The following is an 18,686-nucleotide window of genomic DNA, read 5'->3' on the forward strand; positions in this document are numbered from 1 at the left end:
CGGCAAAATAGCCACTGCCTAGTTATTTTACTGATTTAACAAGTAAGATCCGCTGACTACGTTCTTGGTCGGAATATAAATATAAAATGTGTCCGCAAACCGAGTCCCTGTGCTATCTGCGAAATGATTTTGTTGATATATATATGTACTTTCTATTCCCATGTTATATCAATTACAAAAAATGGTCAAGAAAAGTCGGAGAAAAAGGAGCCACCCTTTTGTATTTACCGCAAAAAATACTCTTACGTTTAGCACGACATCTGGCGATCAATTTATCCGTTAAAGGGAAACCAATGTATTCGCGCCAATGAAACATCTCAAGAAAAGCAATTCTTCAGGGGAAAAAATTCACAGATACTTCGCAATTAATTCACTTAACGACCCTACATTCTATCCAATGTTAGTACTGCCCAAATACTATAACATTTATGGTGGCTTGTAAAAATTTTGTAAACAATATTCCGAGAGAGCAAAACAAACATGGCGGACACTGGCTCAGGAATGAATGGTGTTGTTCTGGTAGGGCCAGGAGACCTTAATAACCAGGAAAATATGATTAGTTCAAATGAGAATATTATACAAAATGATGAAGTCAACGGTGACGATCTTCTTCAGCTTGCTTTAGACGAGGCATCTGGTGGTCTATCGACAAATACTATAGCTTACAGTGTGTCAAATGAACTGGTTGATGCAGTGGCAAATGATACATTTCAGGGGACAATAACGGGTGGGGATAATTCTGAACTAGCGTTTGAAAATGCCACTTACATTGTAAGTGGTGGTGATTCTGTTGATTTTAATGCAGAAGGAACACAGTTCCAGCTTGAGACCAGTGAACCTGGAAACAATGATTCAGGAAATATTAGTGTGTCGGTTGCTTCTGGTTCAGACAATCATACTAGTTCAGTAATTGGAACTACAAGTAGTGGATTGACAGTAACCCTTGTTCCAGCAAATGAGGGTAGTGGGGCACCATTAGGTTCAAGTCAAAATCCAATTCGCATTATTCAACAAGGTAATCAATATACACCTGTACAACAGTTAACTACTGAACAGTTACAACAGATAATGCAAGTTGTCCAACAACAGCAGGTAGCAAAAAGTGCATCAGAGGGTGGTGGTTCAAGTGTACTCTATAATCCACAAACTAATACAAAAATAGTATATCGGGTCATTTATCCATCAGAACTTCATAAAACTGCAACAGGCTCTCAGAATTCCCAGGGACAGCAAACAATCATACAACTGAACCAGCAACAAAAAAGGCAATACAAAAAGAGAATAAAAGAAGAAGAAGAAAGAGTTGATGGCCCTGATTTGACTCGTGAGGAAAAGGAAGCTAGAAAAAAACACCGTCCTCGTACTCGATCTGGTCGAGTTTCAAAGCCACCAAAACACATGATGAAAGATTATAAACATATTCATGTTGTAGATTGGGACGAAGACTATGATGATTCAGATGGTGGGTATTCTGACTTCAAATATAGTGAAGATGAAAAAGAAGAAGAAAAGGAAAGTGAAGCTGATTTTATGTTTGATACAGGTATGAAATGTTCACATTAAAACCAACAATATTTTGTAACATATTTCATACTGGTCATTAATGGATAAAATATTATCTTAAGACTTAATTTACACTTAAAGGGTGTGCATTTTGACAAACATTTGAGTTTATTTGTTAAAATCACTGGTTATACAAGAACTACATCATTAGCCCATATAGAACTCTATCTTTCTACTTTTTAGGCTGAAAAACTTGTCAAGCAGTTAGTCACACAAGTTTTTCAATCATTGCTTGGCACAGTTAAGCTTTATATGCAGCATGTTTTGAAAGGTGTCCTGCTTCATTCTGTTTTTATGTTCTGACACACTTTACCAGTTTCACTTTTCTACCTCTGCTGTGCTTAATGGCAATACAGCACAAAACAGCTGTGCTCAGTAAATGCCCAATATTAGGATAAAGCAACAGTGAAAATTTGTATTAAAAATGAAGAAGACAAAAAAAGATGACCAATGCACCCTACCAACACTGCTACTAAGACCCTCTTTAACTTTTCCCATAACTCAAAATACCTCAACATATATATTCTTAAGTTTTTCGAAAAATTCGAACACCGAAGTGCTGAGGCCGAGAAAAAAAGATCGATGTTTCCGGTAACCCGACCGACCCTGTTTTTTAGCCCCGACCCTAACTTTTTTATTGGATCTTCAAAAAAAAAAAAAAAAATTGTATCAACCGACCCCATTTTTGACACAGGCTTCTGATAGATGACATAATATTTTTTCTCTCTTGCTTCTACTTGCATAGAAAGCCAGTAAAACATTTTATTAATGTCAAAAGGTATTCCAAATAGGTTAAAATCCAAGAAATTTGCACAGCAGGTGCTTCTAAAACATTGCAAATGGCACACTTCCGGTTTTTGAAACTAATTACGGATCCGGACTTGGAAAAACCATGATAATTTTCCGGATTTCATTTACGATGTCAAAAAAAAGAATTCCGACCTACCGACCCTATTTTTCAAAATGATGTTACCGGAAACACATATCTTTTTTTTTTAGGCCTGACTACTGGGCTGTTGATACCCTCGGGACCCATGGTTTTCTCCATGAACCTACGATAAACATAGCAAATTGTGCCCAGGTTGTCGTATGCACATTTCTTAAAAGATAATTGCCGACCGACTGATGCTATTTGAAAGAATTTATGTTGATGATCATTCATGACCCATCCGATAAACAGATTACCTATAACAACAGATTATGACACCAGCTGTAACTGTTGATTAGCTTGGGTCGTAAACAAAGTCATAAAATTTTCGCCAGGTAAAATTTAGTAATTAACGGATCATATCAATATGAACAAAATAAAATACAACCGATCTTTAAAAAAGGCAGGGCGCTCTGGAAACTGTAAAAAGGGCACAGGGCGGCACTCAGGGAAAGGGCGGGCGCCGCACCCTCTGAAAAGGGCCTAGCTGGAACACTGATGACACACCTTTTTACAACACAGCCATCAGTGACTCAAAAAAGGTTCTTTTTTCGGAATACCTATTGATTGATTTCATATATAACAAAAATTGCATAGAAAAATAAAAAATCACATGATATATATTTGTACTCATATTTATTTGATAGTGATCAACTACAACATGTATTAGTTATGTTTAGTTAAGTTTATGGTATACAATGTATATACAACTTTAATGAAAGGTGAACAGTAAAACACTTCATTTTTTCATCTTTTCTCATCACTTGGCGTCCGTCGTCGTCGTCCGTCGTCGTTAACTTTTACAAAAATCTTCTCCTCTGAAACTACTGGGCCAAATCAAACCAAACTTGGCCACAATCATCATTGGGGTATCTAGTTTAAAAAATGTGTGGCGTGACCCGGTCAACCAACCAAGATGGCCGCCACGGCTAAAAATAGAACATAGGGGTAAAATGCAGTTTTTGGCTTATAACTCAAAAACCAAAGCATTTAGAGCAAATCTGACATGGGGTAAAAATGTTTATCAGGTCAAGATCTATCTGCCCTGAAATTTTCAGATGAATCGGTCAATTGGTTGTTGGGTTGCTGCCCCTGAATTGGTAATTTTGAGGAAATTTTGCTGTTTTTGGTTATTATCTTGAATATTATTATAGATAGAGATAAACTGTAAACAGCAATAATGTTCAGCAAAGTAAGATCTACAAATAAGTCAACATGACCAAAATGGTCAGTTGACCCGTTTAGGAGTTATTGCCCTTTATAGTCAATTTTTAACCATTTTTCGTTAATTAAAGTAATCTTTTACAAAAATCTTCTCCTCTGAAACTACTGGGCCAAATTAATCCAAACTTGGCCACAATCATCTTTAGGGTATCTAGTTTAAAAAATGTGTGGCGTGACCTGGTCAACCAACCAAGATGGCCGCCACGGCTAAAAATAGAACAAAGGGGTAAAATGCAGTTTTTGGCTTATAACTCAAAAACCAAAGCATTTTGAGGAAATCTGACGGGATAAAAATGTTTATCAGGTCAAGATCTATCTGCCCTGAAATTTTCAGATGAATCAGTCAATCGGTTGTTGGGTTGCTGCCCCTGAATTGGTAATTTTGAGGAAATTTTGCTGTTTTTGGTTATTATCTTGAATATTATTATAGATAGAGATAAACTGTAAACAGCAATAATGTTCAGCAAAGTAAGATCTACAAATAAGTCAACATGACCAAAATGGTCAGTTGACCCGTTTAGGAGTTATTGCCCTTTATAGTCAATTTTAACCATTTTTATACGACCGCAAATTTTGAAAAAATTTTCGTCGTATATTGCTATCACGTTGGCGTCTGCGTCGTCGTCGTCGTCGTCGTCGTCCGGCGTCCGAATACTTTTAGTTTTCGCACTCTAACTTTAGTAAAAGTGAATGGAAATCTATGAAATTTTAACACAAGGTTTATGACCACAAAAGGAAGGTTGGTATTGATTTTGGGAGTTTTGGTCCCAACATTTTAGGAATTAGGGGCCAAAAAGGGCCCAAATAAGCATTTTCTTGGTTTTCGCACTATAACTTTAGTTTAAGTTAATAGAAATCTATGAAATTTTGACACAAGGTTTATGACCACAAAAGAACGGTTGGGATTGATTTTGGGAGTTTTGGTCTCAACAGTTTAGGAATTAGGGGCCAAAAAAGGGCCCAAATAAGCATTATTCTTGGTTTTCGCACAATAACATTAGTTTAAGTAAATAGAAATCAATGAAATTTACACACAATGTTAATGACTACAAAAGGAAGGTTTGTATTGATTTTGGGAGTTTAGGTCCCAACAGTTTAGGAATTAGGGGCCAAAAAGGGATCCAAATAAGCATTTTTCTTGATAAATCTATGAAATTTTGACACAAGGTTTATGACCACAAAAGAACGGTTGGGATTGATTTTGGGAGTTTTGGTCTCAACAGTTTAGGAATTAGGGGCCAAAAAAGGGCCCAAATAAGCATTATTCTTGGTTTTCGCACAATAACATTAGTTTAAGTAAATAGAAATCAATGAAATTTAAACACAATGTTAATGACTACAAAAGGAAGGTTTGTATTGATTTTGGGAGTTTAGGTCCCAACAGTTTAGGAATTAGGGGCCAAAAAGGGATCCAAATAAGCATTTTTCTTGGTTTTCGCACCATAACGTTAGTATAAGTAAATAGAAATCTATGAAATTTTAACACAAGGTTTATGACCATAAAAGAAAGGTTGGGTTTGATTTTGGAAGTTTTGGTCCCAACATAATAAGGGGCCCAAAGGGTCCAAAATTAAACTTTTGTTTGATTTCATCAAAATTGAATGATTGGGGTTCTTTGATATGCTGAATCTAACTGTCATGACTGTGTATGTAGATTCTTAACTTTTGGTCCCGTTTTCAAATTGGTCTACATTAAGGTCCAAAGGGTCCAAAATTAAACTTAGTTTGATTTTGACAAAAAATGAATCAGTTAGGTTCTTTGATATGCTGAATCTAAAAATGTACTTAGATTCTTGATTATTGGCCCAGTTTTCAAGTTGGTCCAAATCGGGGTCCAAAATTAAACTTTGTTTGATTTCATCAAAAATTGAATAAATGGGGTTCTTTGATATTCCAAATCTAACTGTGTATGTAAATTCTTCATTTTTGGTCCTGTTTTCAAATTGGTCTACACTAAAGTCCAAAGGGTCCAAAATTAAACTTAGTCTGATTTTAACAAAAATTGAAATCTTGAAGTTCTTTGATATGCTGAATCCAAAAATGTACTTAGATTTTTTATTATGGGCCCAGTTTTCAAGTTGGTCCAAATCAGGATCTAAAATTATTATATTAAGTATTGTGTAATAGCAAGTCTTTTCAATTGCACAGTATTGCGCAATGGCAAGAAATATCTAATTGCACAATATTGTGAAATATCAATTTTTTTTTTAATTAGAGTTATCTTTCTTTGTCCAGAATAGTAAGCAAGAAATATCTAATTGCAAAATATTGTGCAATAGCAAGATTTTTTTTTAATTGGAGTTATCTTTCTTTGTCCAGAATCAACTTAAATCTTTGTTATATACAATATACAATGTATATTCACTTTTTACTACCAACTGATAAATTAAAATAATCTTTACCATTCAGTGATAACAAGCAGTTTTTTTACATCTTAATATTTTATGATGTATTTAAATGAGTAGTTATTGTTGCAAACTCCATTAGAAATTTTAATTGAGATTAGTTTTGGAATAAGGGAAAGGGGGATGTGATTAAAAAAATTGGGTTCAATTTTTCTCATTTGAAATTTCATAAATAAAAAAGAAAATTTCTTCAAACATTTTTTTGAGAGGATTAATATTCAACAGCATAGTGAATTGCTCTAAGAGAAACAAAAATTTTAAGTTCATTAGAACACATTCATTCTGTGTCAGAAACCTATGCTGTGTCAACTATTTAATCACAATCCAAATTTAGAGCTGAATCCAGCTTGAATGTTGTAACCGTTCAGGGTTCAACCTCTGCGGTCGTATAAAGCTACGCCCTGCGGAGCATCTGGTTCATAAATTAAATTAATCTTTTACAAAAATCTTCTCCTCTGAAACTACTGGGCCAAATTAATCCAAACTTGGCCACAATCATCTTTGGGGTATCTAGTTTAAAAAATGTGTGGCGTGACCTGGTCAACTAACCAAGATGGCCGCCACCGCTAAAAATAGAACATAGGGGTAAAATGCAGTTTTTGGCTTATAACTCAAAAACCAAAGCATTTTGAGGAAATCTGACATGGGATAAAAATGTTTATCAGGTCAAGATCTATCTGCCCTGAAATTTTCAGATGAATCGGTCAATCGGTTGTTGGGTTGCTGCCCCTGAATTGGTAATTTTTAGGAAATTTTGCTGTTTTTGGTTATTATCTTGAATATTATTATAGATAGAGATAAATTGTAAACAGCAATAATGTTCAGCAAAGTAAGATCTACAAATAAGTCAACATGACCAAAATGGTCAGTTGACCCCTTTAGGAGTTATTGCCCTTTATAGTCAATCTTTAACCATTTTTCATAAATCTAAGTAATCTTTTACAAAATCTCCACTGAAACTACTAGGCCACAATCATCTTTGGGGTATCTAGTTTGAAAAATGTGTCCGATGACCTGGCCATTCAACCAAGATGGCCGCCACGGCTAAAAATAGAACATAGGGGTAAAATGCAGTTTTTGGCTTATAACTATGAATTCAAAGCATCTAGAGCAAATCTGACAAGAAGTTAAATTGTTAATCAAGTCAATATCTATCTGCCCTGAATTTTTCAGATGAATTGGACAACTGGTTGTTGGGTTGCTGCCCTCCAATTGGTAATTTTTAAAGAAATTTTGCCGTTTTTGGTTATCTTGAATACTATTATAGATAGCGATAAACTGTAAACAGCAATAATGTTCAGCAAAGTAAGATCTACAAATAAGTCAACATGACCTAAATGGTCAATTGACCCCTTAAGGAGTTATTGCCCTTTATAGTCAATTTTTAACAATTTTCATTAATTTGGTAAATATATGTAAATTTTTACCAAATATAGTTCTCTGTTACTAATGGGCAAAGTTCATTATAGATATAATTGTAAGAAGCAAAATCGTTCAGTAAAGTAAGAACTTCAAAATTGAATTTTGCTGTTCATGAGTTATAGTTCTGGATTTATTGGAAAATAGCAATTCAGTCAATATCATGATATAATTTTAGAATAGTTGAACGAATTCTGTTCATATTTTGACATGTTGACACTATTGACAAAGTAGAGATCAGTGCATTTTTGACGATTTTTACTCTTGTAATTCAGGTCAAATGAAGCCAAAGAACTGGAAGTGCAGCACATGCCATAAATCTTACATAGGGAGAGGAGGCCTTGGGAGGCATTATCGCTTAAATCCATCACATGGAAATGTTGATGATTTACCTCAAGAAGAATCAGGTATTTTAACATATTTAATGGTCATGATCAATTAACTGAAAAATGTAAGTAAAAACTAAGAAAGTGTTAATATGTACAATGTAATACAAAATATACTTCTGTTAAGGCTTTTACACACCGTTGAAATAATAATAAGAGTCATTCAATTGTTACTACTTTTTAATTGTGGAAATTATGAAGTCAAAAATGCTCTTCAAAATTTAGAAATTGTCATTTGAAAGATATAGGAGTTGATTAATTGGCGTCCGTCACGTCACTTAAAGGATTTATTTACAGCTTTGCAATGCAAGTGTTTGAGGCATAGTTTAATGTCTCCTTTTTTTTCTTTTAACGATGACCCGGAAGGGAATTTAACTGTGATGACGAAAAATGTTCCAGTGCAAGAAAAACCTCTGCCTCTAAACATTATCCTTTAACTTTTATATAGATAATTAATTTGTAGAGGGTACTTTAAAATCATTTTGGCGAAGAATGTGTTCCAAGCATAGTTTAACATCTCTACATTTTCATTTATGATGGTCCTTATTGATGAAGAAATAAATTTTAAAGTAAGAAAACTCTGCCTTTATTCTTTATTCTTCAACTAAAAGTCAGGTGTCTAAATTAAGATTTTATGATCTATATTGCAATTTTTATACGACGTCAAAATAAAAAAAAAATTGTTGGTCATAGATTGGTACCACCTAGTTGTTGTTGTCAGCATCGTCCGAAGATGGATGATTTCCGGATAATAACTCAAGTATAAGTAAATAGAAACCACAAATTTTTTAACACAAGGTTTATAACCACTAAAGGAAGGTTGGGATTGATTTTGGGGGTTTTGGTGCAAGAGTTTAGGAACTACGGGCCAAAAGGGTCCAAAATTAAACTTTGTTTATCAAAAATTGAATCTTTGATATATATATACTGAATCTAACCATGTACTAATTAGATTTTGGACATGTTGGATATTGGACCATAAAAGGTATATTTCCATTTTAAAATTTTTAAATCCTTAGACCACATTCATTCTGTTTCAACTATTAAATCACAATCCAAATTCAGAACTGTATCAAGTTTGAATGTGTTGTGTCCATAATTGCCCCAACTGTTCAGGGTTTGACCTCTGGGGTCGTATAAAGCTGCACCCTATGGAGCATCTGAGTACAATATCTTATGAAGTAAATGTTTAGTGTGTAGACTAAAGGATAAGATTAAGAAAATTAAGTAATCATAGACAACAATGGGCCAAACTCATTTTTTTTGTTAAAAAAAAGGAAAAGTTTACCGGTAAATGAAAATATGTATATTTTACTGGAGAAAAAAAATTGAAAGTGGCTAAAAATATATTGTTTTGGCAAAAGAGGTGGCCAAAAAAATAATTGACCCAGGGGAAACCCTGAATGAATTATATAATGCATGAATAGTGAACTTTATTATAGATTCCAGTAATTTAAGTAGGCCTACAGCAAATGGTATAGCATATACAGGCAGTATATCAGAAGATAGCAATACTCAAGACTCCATTCCAGGTGCAACTCTTTGGTATCCAACACCTGGACGGCCAAGAAAGAAAGGTCAGAGAGGAAGACCACCTATGTATGAACAAATTCCAGCTCGGAAAAGACATAAACTTAGAGAGGTAGTAAAATATACCGCAAAAATTTTTTGCGTTTGTATAATGGTATGATGTCGTCTGTGTCGTCTTCATCTGCGTCGTTGTACGGAGACACATTTGGACAATAACTTTAGTTTAAGTGAATGGATCTCTATAAAATTTTATAAAAAGGTTCAATACCTCAAAAGGAAGGTTGGGATTGATTTTGGAGATGATGGTCCCTACCGTTTTGGAATGAGGGGCCCAAATGTGGCCCAAAACCAGCATTTTTCTACTTTCAGGATATCAACCTGTGTATAAGCATCTGAAATTGTACCACAATGATTAAAACCACAGGTAGAAGCTTTGGATTGATTTTGGGGGTTATGGTCTCAAATGTGTAGGTATTTGGGGCAAAAAAAGGGGCCAAAATAAGTTTTTTTTTTAGTTTTCAGTCAATAACTTGTGTTTAAGTGTATAAATATCTCTCAAATTATTCCACAAGTTTCTATACTACAAAGGGATGGTTATTGGGGGTTGAGGTGGGTTATGGTTCAAATCGTCAAGCAATTAGGGACAAAAAAGGGGGAAAACAAGGGTTTTTTGTCGAGCCTGCGACTTTAGTTACAGAAAGCTCGACATAGGGATAGTGATCCTGCGGAGGCGGTGTTAGCTAACTTCTTAAAAGCTTTATATTTTAGAAGGTAGAAGACCTGGATGCTTCATACTTTGTATATGGAGGCCTCATGATACGAAGTTTTCGTCAGTCACATGTCCAATGTCCTTGACCTCATTTTCATGGTTCAGTGACTACTTGAAAAAAAAGTTAAAATTTTTTGTAATGTTAAGTTCTCTCTTATTATAAGTAGTAGGATAACTATATTTGGTATTTAAAATTGAGAATGGAAATGGGAAATGTGCCAAAGAGACAACAACCTGACCATAGAGCAGACAAAAGGAGAAGGTCACCAACAGGTCTTCAATGCAACGAGAAATTCTGGCACCCGGAGGCGTCCTTCAGCTGGCCCCTAAACAAATATATACTGGTTCAGTGATAATGAACACCATACTTAACTCCAAATTGTACACAAGAAACTAAAAGTTAAAATGATACAAGACTAACAAAGGCCAGAGGCTCCTGACTTGGGACAGGTGCAAAAATGCGGCGGGGTTAAACATGTTTGTGAGATCTCAACCCTCCCCCTACACCTCTAGCCAATGCAGAAAAGTAAACGCATAACAATACGCACATTAAAATTCAGTTCAAGAGAAGTCTGAGTCTGATGTCAGAAGATGTAACCAAAGAAAATAAACAAAATGGCAATAATACATAAATAACATCAGACTTCTAGCAATTAACTGACATGCCAGCTCCAGACCTCAATTAAACTGATTGAAAAATTATGTCTTCATCATATGAATATCAGGCACAATCCTCCCCGTGAGGGGTTTAGTATCATACCATCATAACATATATGAAAAGAACATAACCCGTGTCATGCCAACAACTGGTTTATTAAGAATAAATGTGTTTAGTTCCGATGCAAAAACCCTATAAGTGAATCCATATTAATGCCAACATATGCAATCTTTAATGACCTGACAACAGTTTCGTAACTATATCCCTTCTTAATAAGTCTATTTAAAGGTTTTGTTAGTTTCTGAGGTGAATACTGACATTTTTGTGTTTTATAAAGAGTATAATATTTCCATAAATAATTGGATGTGAAATACCTGAACGTATAAGAAGTCTGCATGTTGAGCTATATTTACGAATGATGTTCTTATACCGATGATAAAATTTAGTAAATGTTTTGACTAGGTTGTGACATCGAAAACCCTGGTGTAATAATTTTTCAGTAACACATAAATTTCTCTCGTTAAAATCTAAAACATTGTTACATACACGAGCGAATCGTACAAGTTGAGATATATAAACTCGGTAAGATGGTGACAAGGGAACATCACCATCTAAAAATGGATAATTAACGATAGGAAATGAGAAATCATCTCTTTTATCATAAATTTTAGTATTAAGCTTTCCGTTAATGATATATATGTCAAGATCGAGGAAAGGGCAGTGGTCGTTGTTAGTATTAGCTTTATTTAAAGTAAGTTCAACAGGATAAATTTCTTAGGTATACATACTGAAGTCGTCATTATTGAGAGCTAAAATATCATCCAAATATCTAAAAGTATTATTAAATTTGTGTATCAGATGTTATTTCGATGGGTCTTTGCTGATTTTTGTCATAGATTGTAACTTATAGCAATACAAAAACAGGTCTGCAATAAGTGGTGCACAGTTAGTCCCCATTGGAATTCCGATAACCTGACGATATACGGAATCTCCAAAGCGAACAAAAATGTTATCTAGTAAAAATTCAAGAGCAGATATAGTATGAAAACATGTCCAATTGACATAGTTTTTTTGTTTATTGCCACTAAAAAATGACCTGAAAGAGTTTGAACATATATATTCACATTCTGACTTTTTAAATGCCCATTTAATTAGGTGTGTGAATTTTTTCTTAATGAGAATGTGAGGCAATGTGGTATATAGGGTAGAAAAATCAAAACTTTGAACAGATTCAAAATCACCAATATAAGCATGCAATTTATCAAGTACTTTCAACGAGTTTTTGACACTCCAAAAGTAATTAATTCTACTATTTTCGAAGGCTTTATTTGAACAATTTATTATCAGGTTTTTGATTGTACCAAGTGTACTGGTTAGAAGAATAGATAATTTAGTAGTGGAACAATGGCTTGAAGACGAAATAAATCTATATTTGTAAGGTGTTTTGTGTAGTTTCGGAAGCCAATACATAGTTGGGACTTTCATTGTTTTTGGTTCTGCTTGTAAAGCGGTAGCTAAAAGTTTGTTTGTTACAGATGTTGTTTTCTGAAAATGGAGTCAGTTGGAATGTTGGTAAATTGGTGATTTCTTTTTGTAGAACCTCAATGTAAAAGTTACATCAAACAATAATAATATTATTAGCAGCTTTAGGCCTAAATTAAAATATTGTTTGTTTGCCCTTTTCCGACCCTATGTTTTGAAACAGGGTAGGTAGGTAGGTAAAATACTTGGCTCGGTATATTATTTGTCATGGGTAGGCAGTAGGTAAAATATTTTATTTTATAGATACAAAATCTGCATAATGTCATTTTTTTGTCCGTTTTGTTTTTTGCAAATAAGTTTTCCGCTGGGACTATTAGTTTTGAAAAAAAAAATATATAAGAGATAACTTTGTACTGGTAAGATAATGTCCGGGCAGACATATATTACTAGTAGAAAAAGTCCCTAGAGTGTTACAAATTTCGTGTGTGCCTTTTTTTCCAATAAAAATGCTATAAGACTTAAAACTCAATTGTCACGTATTTTGCATCACATTTATAAATGATCTGTATGGAAAACTTGGCGATTTTACTGCCAGATATTCTCCACTTTACAGGGTTTTGTCACTTTTGGTTCATGTCAGATATAAATAATTTAGCGGCATCGTTAACATAATCATTCTGATATGCGGATTACAAAAGGCCATCCCTACATAGAATACAACGTCTTACAAATTAGTTTGTACACACGTTAATACTTTTGTATCAAACAAACTTTTTTGTAAATGAACCCTGCTCTTTAAGTTTAAAGGTACAGAGTAACGTACTTCATATCATGATTTCAGAAAGCGTACAACATCGATTTCAAACAAATGCTTTGAAACTTCAAATGCAAGTGTTCATGTCAAACGCTCAGGTGATACCAAACGGACTGGACCTTATACGTAAAGATAAAACCCGAGGATTCCGGTAAAAATGTTTTGAGCGGGAAATACAAATATAAGATTTTTGGTAGGAACGAAAAAATGAAATAAAATAAAATCTTGCTGGTAAATAGAAATAAAAGATTTTCAGGCGGAATGAATTGATAGGGTCGGTCGGTAAAGGGCAAACAAACAATATTTTAATTTAAGCCGTATCGGCCGGGACAAAAACAAATTCCTTGGCTAGTTCTTTTAGTTTATGTTTGATACAAGAAATAGGTTTATTGTGGTTATTTTCAAGAGTAAAATGTTCTTTAAAATGTTGAATACGTATATCAACAATGTTTATTACTGAATTAAAAAAAGAGTCCAGAGATTTTTTGTGCATACCTTGCAAAGTCCTCATGCCCGTCAGACAGTTTTCACTTGACCTCAACCTCATTTCATGGATCAGTGAACAAGGTTAAGTTTTGGTGGTCAAGTCCATATCTCAGATACTATAAGCAATAGGTCTAGTATATTCGGTGTATGGAAGGACTGTAAGGTGTACATGTCCAACTGGCAGGTGTCATCTGACCTTGACCTCATTTTCATGGTTCAGTGGTTATAGTTAAGTTTTTGTGTTTTGGTCTGTTTTGCTTATACTGTATGCAATTGGTCTACTGTATTTGATGTATGGAATGATTGTAAGGTGTACATGTCTAGCTGGTAGGTGTCATCTGACCTTGACCTCATTTTCATAGTTCAGTGGTCAAAGTTAAGTTTTTGAGTTTTGGTCTATTTTTCTAATACAATAAGCAATAGGCCAACTATATTTGGTGTATGTAAATATTTTATGATCATATGTCAGTCGCACAGATTTTATTTGACCTTGACCTCCTTCTCACAGTTCACTGCTAAGTGTTAAGTTTTTGTGTTTTGGTCTGTTTTTCTTAAACTATAAGCTATAGGTCATCTATATTTGTTGTATGGAAGAATTGTTAGCTGTACATGTCTGCCTGGCATGGTTTGTCATGTTTATCTGACCTTGACATCATTTTCATGGTTCATTGATCAATGTTTGGTTTTCTTGGTTAATGTTAAGTTTATGTGACAGTTTTAATAAAGCTTTACATTTAGGACTATCAACATAAAATCAATGATTAGTAAAGAAGGCGAGACATTTCAGTGTGTGCACTCTTGTCTGAAGGACAATTTAGAAAATTTTAAAGCAGTGAAGGGGAGGCAATCCAATTAAAATGTAAAGAACACTGTTATATATATGTTTGATTACTTGATTACCTCCCTTACACTGGTTGAAAATTATGTATAAAGAAATGATGATTGTCTTCAGATGTGTAGCTGTAAATTTATTTTTAGAAGTTACAGTTTATAAATATTTATTGTTGCCAACTCATTCAGAAATTTGAATTGAGATTATTAATAAGGATACGGGGGAGGCAAAAAAAAAATGTGGGGTGGGGGTAGGAGTGTAAAATTTTTCTCATTTGAGATTTCAGAAATTAAAAAGATTTTTTCTACAAATATTTTTTTGGAGGAGATTAATATTCAACAGTAAAGTTTATTGCTCAATAGCAAAAAAAATGTATTTATAAGTTCATTAGACCACATTCATTCTGTGTCAAAAACCAGAAATGATCTGTCAACCACTTAATCACAATCCAAATTCAGAGCTGTATCAATCTTGAATGTTGTGTCCATACTTGCCCCATCTGTTCAGAGTTCGACCATTGCAGTCGTATAAAGCTGTGCACCCTGCAAAGCATCTGGTTATCCTTAAATTAACTTAAAGACCTTTGTTTAGGAATAAGATACCAAGTGCCAATCTACAAGCCGGTTGCAAAAGATAAAAAGGTGAACAGTACACAGTACACAATTCACTGTACAAAAATAAAAGATTAAAACACACCAATTCCAACCATACTAAAAGCTTGAGGAACTCAGATGCTTTAGAAGGTCAGCTCTGCTTCACTTGTGAGATTTTATATAATAGAAATTTCAAAAACATCTCAAATATTATAAATCATTCAGGAAATATCTGCAACAAAGTTTAAATGGCAGAGACTGGCTAAACTGGAGAATACCTAATAAAAAGTTCCTAGTAAACAATAGGTTAAATGATAATACAGTCGACAAGTAGAGGATTGATAGGGTTAATTATTGAGATTACGAGAGTGAATTTAATTTGAGTTTGACAGGTAGAATGTATATTTGAATATGTTTTCAGACACTGTACAACTTCACAAAGTCCCAAAAAGTTTAAAAGGTTTTCCATATTTTTTTAAATTATAGCTGCTGTAATCAATTTTCAAACTTATCAATCTTTATGATTCATTCCCTACAGTTGACTTATACTGTACATTTGATGACAACATGTGTAATCAGTGATAGACTTTTCAAAAATTAAAGGAATGAAATTTTGTAATTTCTAGATAGCTTCTGGATATTCTCTAACTTAAGTTTGCCGCAACCAAATGTTATATGAAATTTATACACAATGCTTATTACCACAAAGTACAAATAAAATACAAATTTGGGTAGTGCACTTTTACCGTCCTTCAGTTATATTCATTTATAACTTAATTTGACATGCAGCAGGGGCATCATGTGCGACTCATGACACATTCCTCATTAATTGTAAGTTAGTTAATATGATTGAATGGAAGCTTAAAATATGCCAGAGGTGAGTAGATTACGATATAAGAATAGGAATAGATGAGCAGCATATGTAAAATGCTGTTATTGTACATGTTTTGTCGTATGGTTTTAAAAAAAAACACTTTGAAATAGTGAATATAAGTTAAAATATTAAAGAATACAAGTACACACCCGTGATATCGCGGGTCCGTGACTGAATTAAAGTATATAACTATGCCTAAGCCTTATTTTAGTAATTGGTATTGTCATCTGATAAAGTCATGTCGATTATATTAAAGATACACAGTTTTCTCTGCTTTCAAATCTTTCTGTTTGAACCCGTCGACCTGGAACTTATCAATTATTGGAAATATTAATTATTTGGAAAACAAAAGGTCCAGGCTATCCAGGAATGGGGTATTTTTTAATCAACAGCATTGTCCTTTTATTAGTTATCTTAGAAAGTCTTGCTGATTGCTGAATAAAGCTACAATAGGGAACAATTTGACAATGATTGAATTTAGTAGTGTCAACCCTTTGATTATGACCCGTGTATATAGCAAAATCCTAAACACACCGTTTGGTGGTGCGCCTGTCAAATGCGGAACGTACAGATAAGGTAATAGCTAACACGTGAATATACTATTGGTATCGGTATCGGATTAGACCCGGAACTTGTTAATTATTGGCAATATTAATTATGTGGAAAACAAAAGGGTCTGGAGTGGTGTAATTTTTAATCTACACCATTGTCCTATATTAGTTATATATAGAGTTGAATTCTTTGATTTGTCGTTTTTACCCAATGACGGCTGACAAATTGGACCTCGTAATTTTAGTATTATAGATATATTACAAAAAAAAGAAAACCCCCCAAAAATGTAAAAAAGTGCCTGTACATGTCTTGATGAAAGTTTCCTGATGTTTTAGCCTGAAAATATGAGGTATTCCCTATTGCCATTGAATCTGTCTATTTATAGACAGTTTCAGCGCTATAACCTTAGTTTTCCTTGTGTTATGTTATGATATGTGAACACAATGGTTATTACCATCAAACACAGATCAAATGCGATTTTGGATAGCATCACATTCACTTTAAGTGAGTTATGTCCTTAATGTTTAATACCAGTGGCATATTCTTGTTGATTTTTACAAACACATTTTAATTTCACAATATGTAACTGGACTTTGAAAAATTCTAGGGTAATCTTTTCTTAATAATCTTGCAGGGACATCAGTGGCATCACATCTATAGCATTAACCTTGAAGCATCATTAAGGACTAAAAATTATACCTTGAAGGACTGACTGCATCTAAAATAAACATGTTTGTTTTGCAAATTGAGTTTTTATGATATGTAGATTTTGTTTTTTTGACTATATTTGACTATTCTGAGTGAATGATTGATTTGTATGTTATTGTTATTCCTACAGTTTATTAAACAGTATGACACAGAGGATTTAATGGACATTGTTCTACCAAGGCTAGCCAAAGTTGTAACATTGTGGGAATTTCTTATGATGAAGGTAGAATCCACCAATACCAATAAACCAAATATACAAAGTGTATATCAGGAATTTGAATTGCTGACAGAAAAAGTGAAAGATTTATTTAAAACCTGCTTAAAACTTTCAGACGGCAAGTCAGATGAAAGTTCAGATAATAGAATGAAGGTAATCAATGTTACTAGCTTCCCCAATTCCATACAAATGAAAGTTTCAGCTACTGTGAAAGTACTTTTATGTTTGGGTATCAATTTTCGTGGTTTGAGTAAAATTAATATATTTGTGGGTTCTTTAAACATGGATTTAAGTTTTTTGAAAGAAAAAAAACAAAGAAAGAATTTGAATCAATCAGAAACAAAGATTCTTGAAGATAATCATTATATTGTTTTGATATGAATCGTGGAATTTTGCTAAATAGTTTGTTTTTGCTCTTTGGTTGGGTTGTTGTATCTGACACATTCCCCTAGTCCATTTTCAATTTTATAACATGGGGATCTTTCCATTTTTATATGACCGCAAAAAAATTTGGGATCGTATATGGTATAATGTCGTGGTCTGTGTCGATAGTTGGAAGACACATTTGGTGTCCGGACAATAACTTTAGTTTTGGTTAAATGCCACAAAAGGAAGGTTGGGATTGATTTTGTGGATGATGGTCCCACCCATTTAGGAATTAGGGGCCTAAAAGGGGCCCAAAACAAGCATTTTTCTACTTTCATGATAATAATTTGTGTATAAGTATTTCATTTGCTCTGAAATTGTACCACAATGTTAAATACCACAAGTAGAAGGTCTGGATACATTTTGAGGGTTATGGTTTTAGGAATTAAGGGCCAAAAACAAGTTTTTGTAGTTTTGTTGACAATAACTTGTGTGTAAGTAAGGGTATGGATTTCTCTGACATTGTACCACAAAGTTCCAAATCACAATAGACAGGCTGAGATGGAGTTTGGAGGTTATTGTCCCATTCATGCAGGAATTAGGGGTAAAAAAAGGGCTTAAAAACAAGCATTTTTCTTGTTTCCAGACAATAACTTGTGTTTAAGTGTATGGATCTCTCTGAAATTGTACTACAAGGTTCCATTTACTACAATGGTAAGGCTGGGATGGCGTTTGGGGTAATTGCTCCAAGGGGGGATTCAAAAAGTTTGGGGGTTCCAATTTTTTTTAAGGGGTTTAAATTTTTTTAAATTTCTCAAATTCCAAATTTTTGAAAAGTTCAAGAAGAAATTTTTAATTGCACAGTGTTGCATAATAGATT

The 18,686-nt window shown here is 33.7% G+C and overlaps 1 protein-coding gene across 1 annotated transcript in view; it reads left to right on the forward strand.

Annotated features, from left to right (window-relative positions):
* The first annotated feature begins 259 nt into the window (after window positions 1-259).
* The window catches only part of LOC143069336 (uncharacterized), a 28,910-nt gene continuing 10,483 nt past the window's right edge, over window positions 260-18,686 (forward strand). Inside the window, exons 1-4 of the mRNA XM_076243919.1 lie at window positions 260-1,543; window positions 7,815-7,946; window positions 9,368-9,567; window positions 17,354-17,593. Coding sequence (XP_076100034.1) covers window positions 481-1,543; window positions 7,815-7,946; window positions 9,368-9,567; window positions 17,354-17,593 — 1,635 coding nt within the window. The 5' untranslated portion in view covers window positions 260-480. The remainder of the gene's footprint in view (window positions 1,544-7,814; window positions 7,947-9,367; window positions 9,568-17,353; window positions 17,594-18,686) is intronic.

This window comes from Mytilus galloprovincialis, chromosome 3, assembly GCF_965363235.1.
Source record: "Mytilus galloprovincialis chromosome 3, xbMytGall1.hap1.1, whole genome shotgun sequence".
Lineage (NCBI taxonomy): Eukaryota > Metazoa > Mollusca > Bivalvia > Mytilida > Mytilidae > Mytilus > Mytilus galloprovincialis.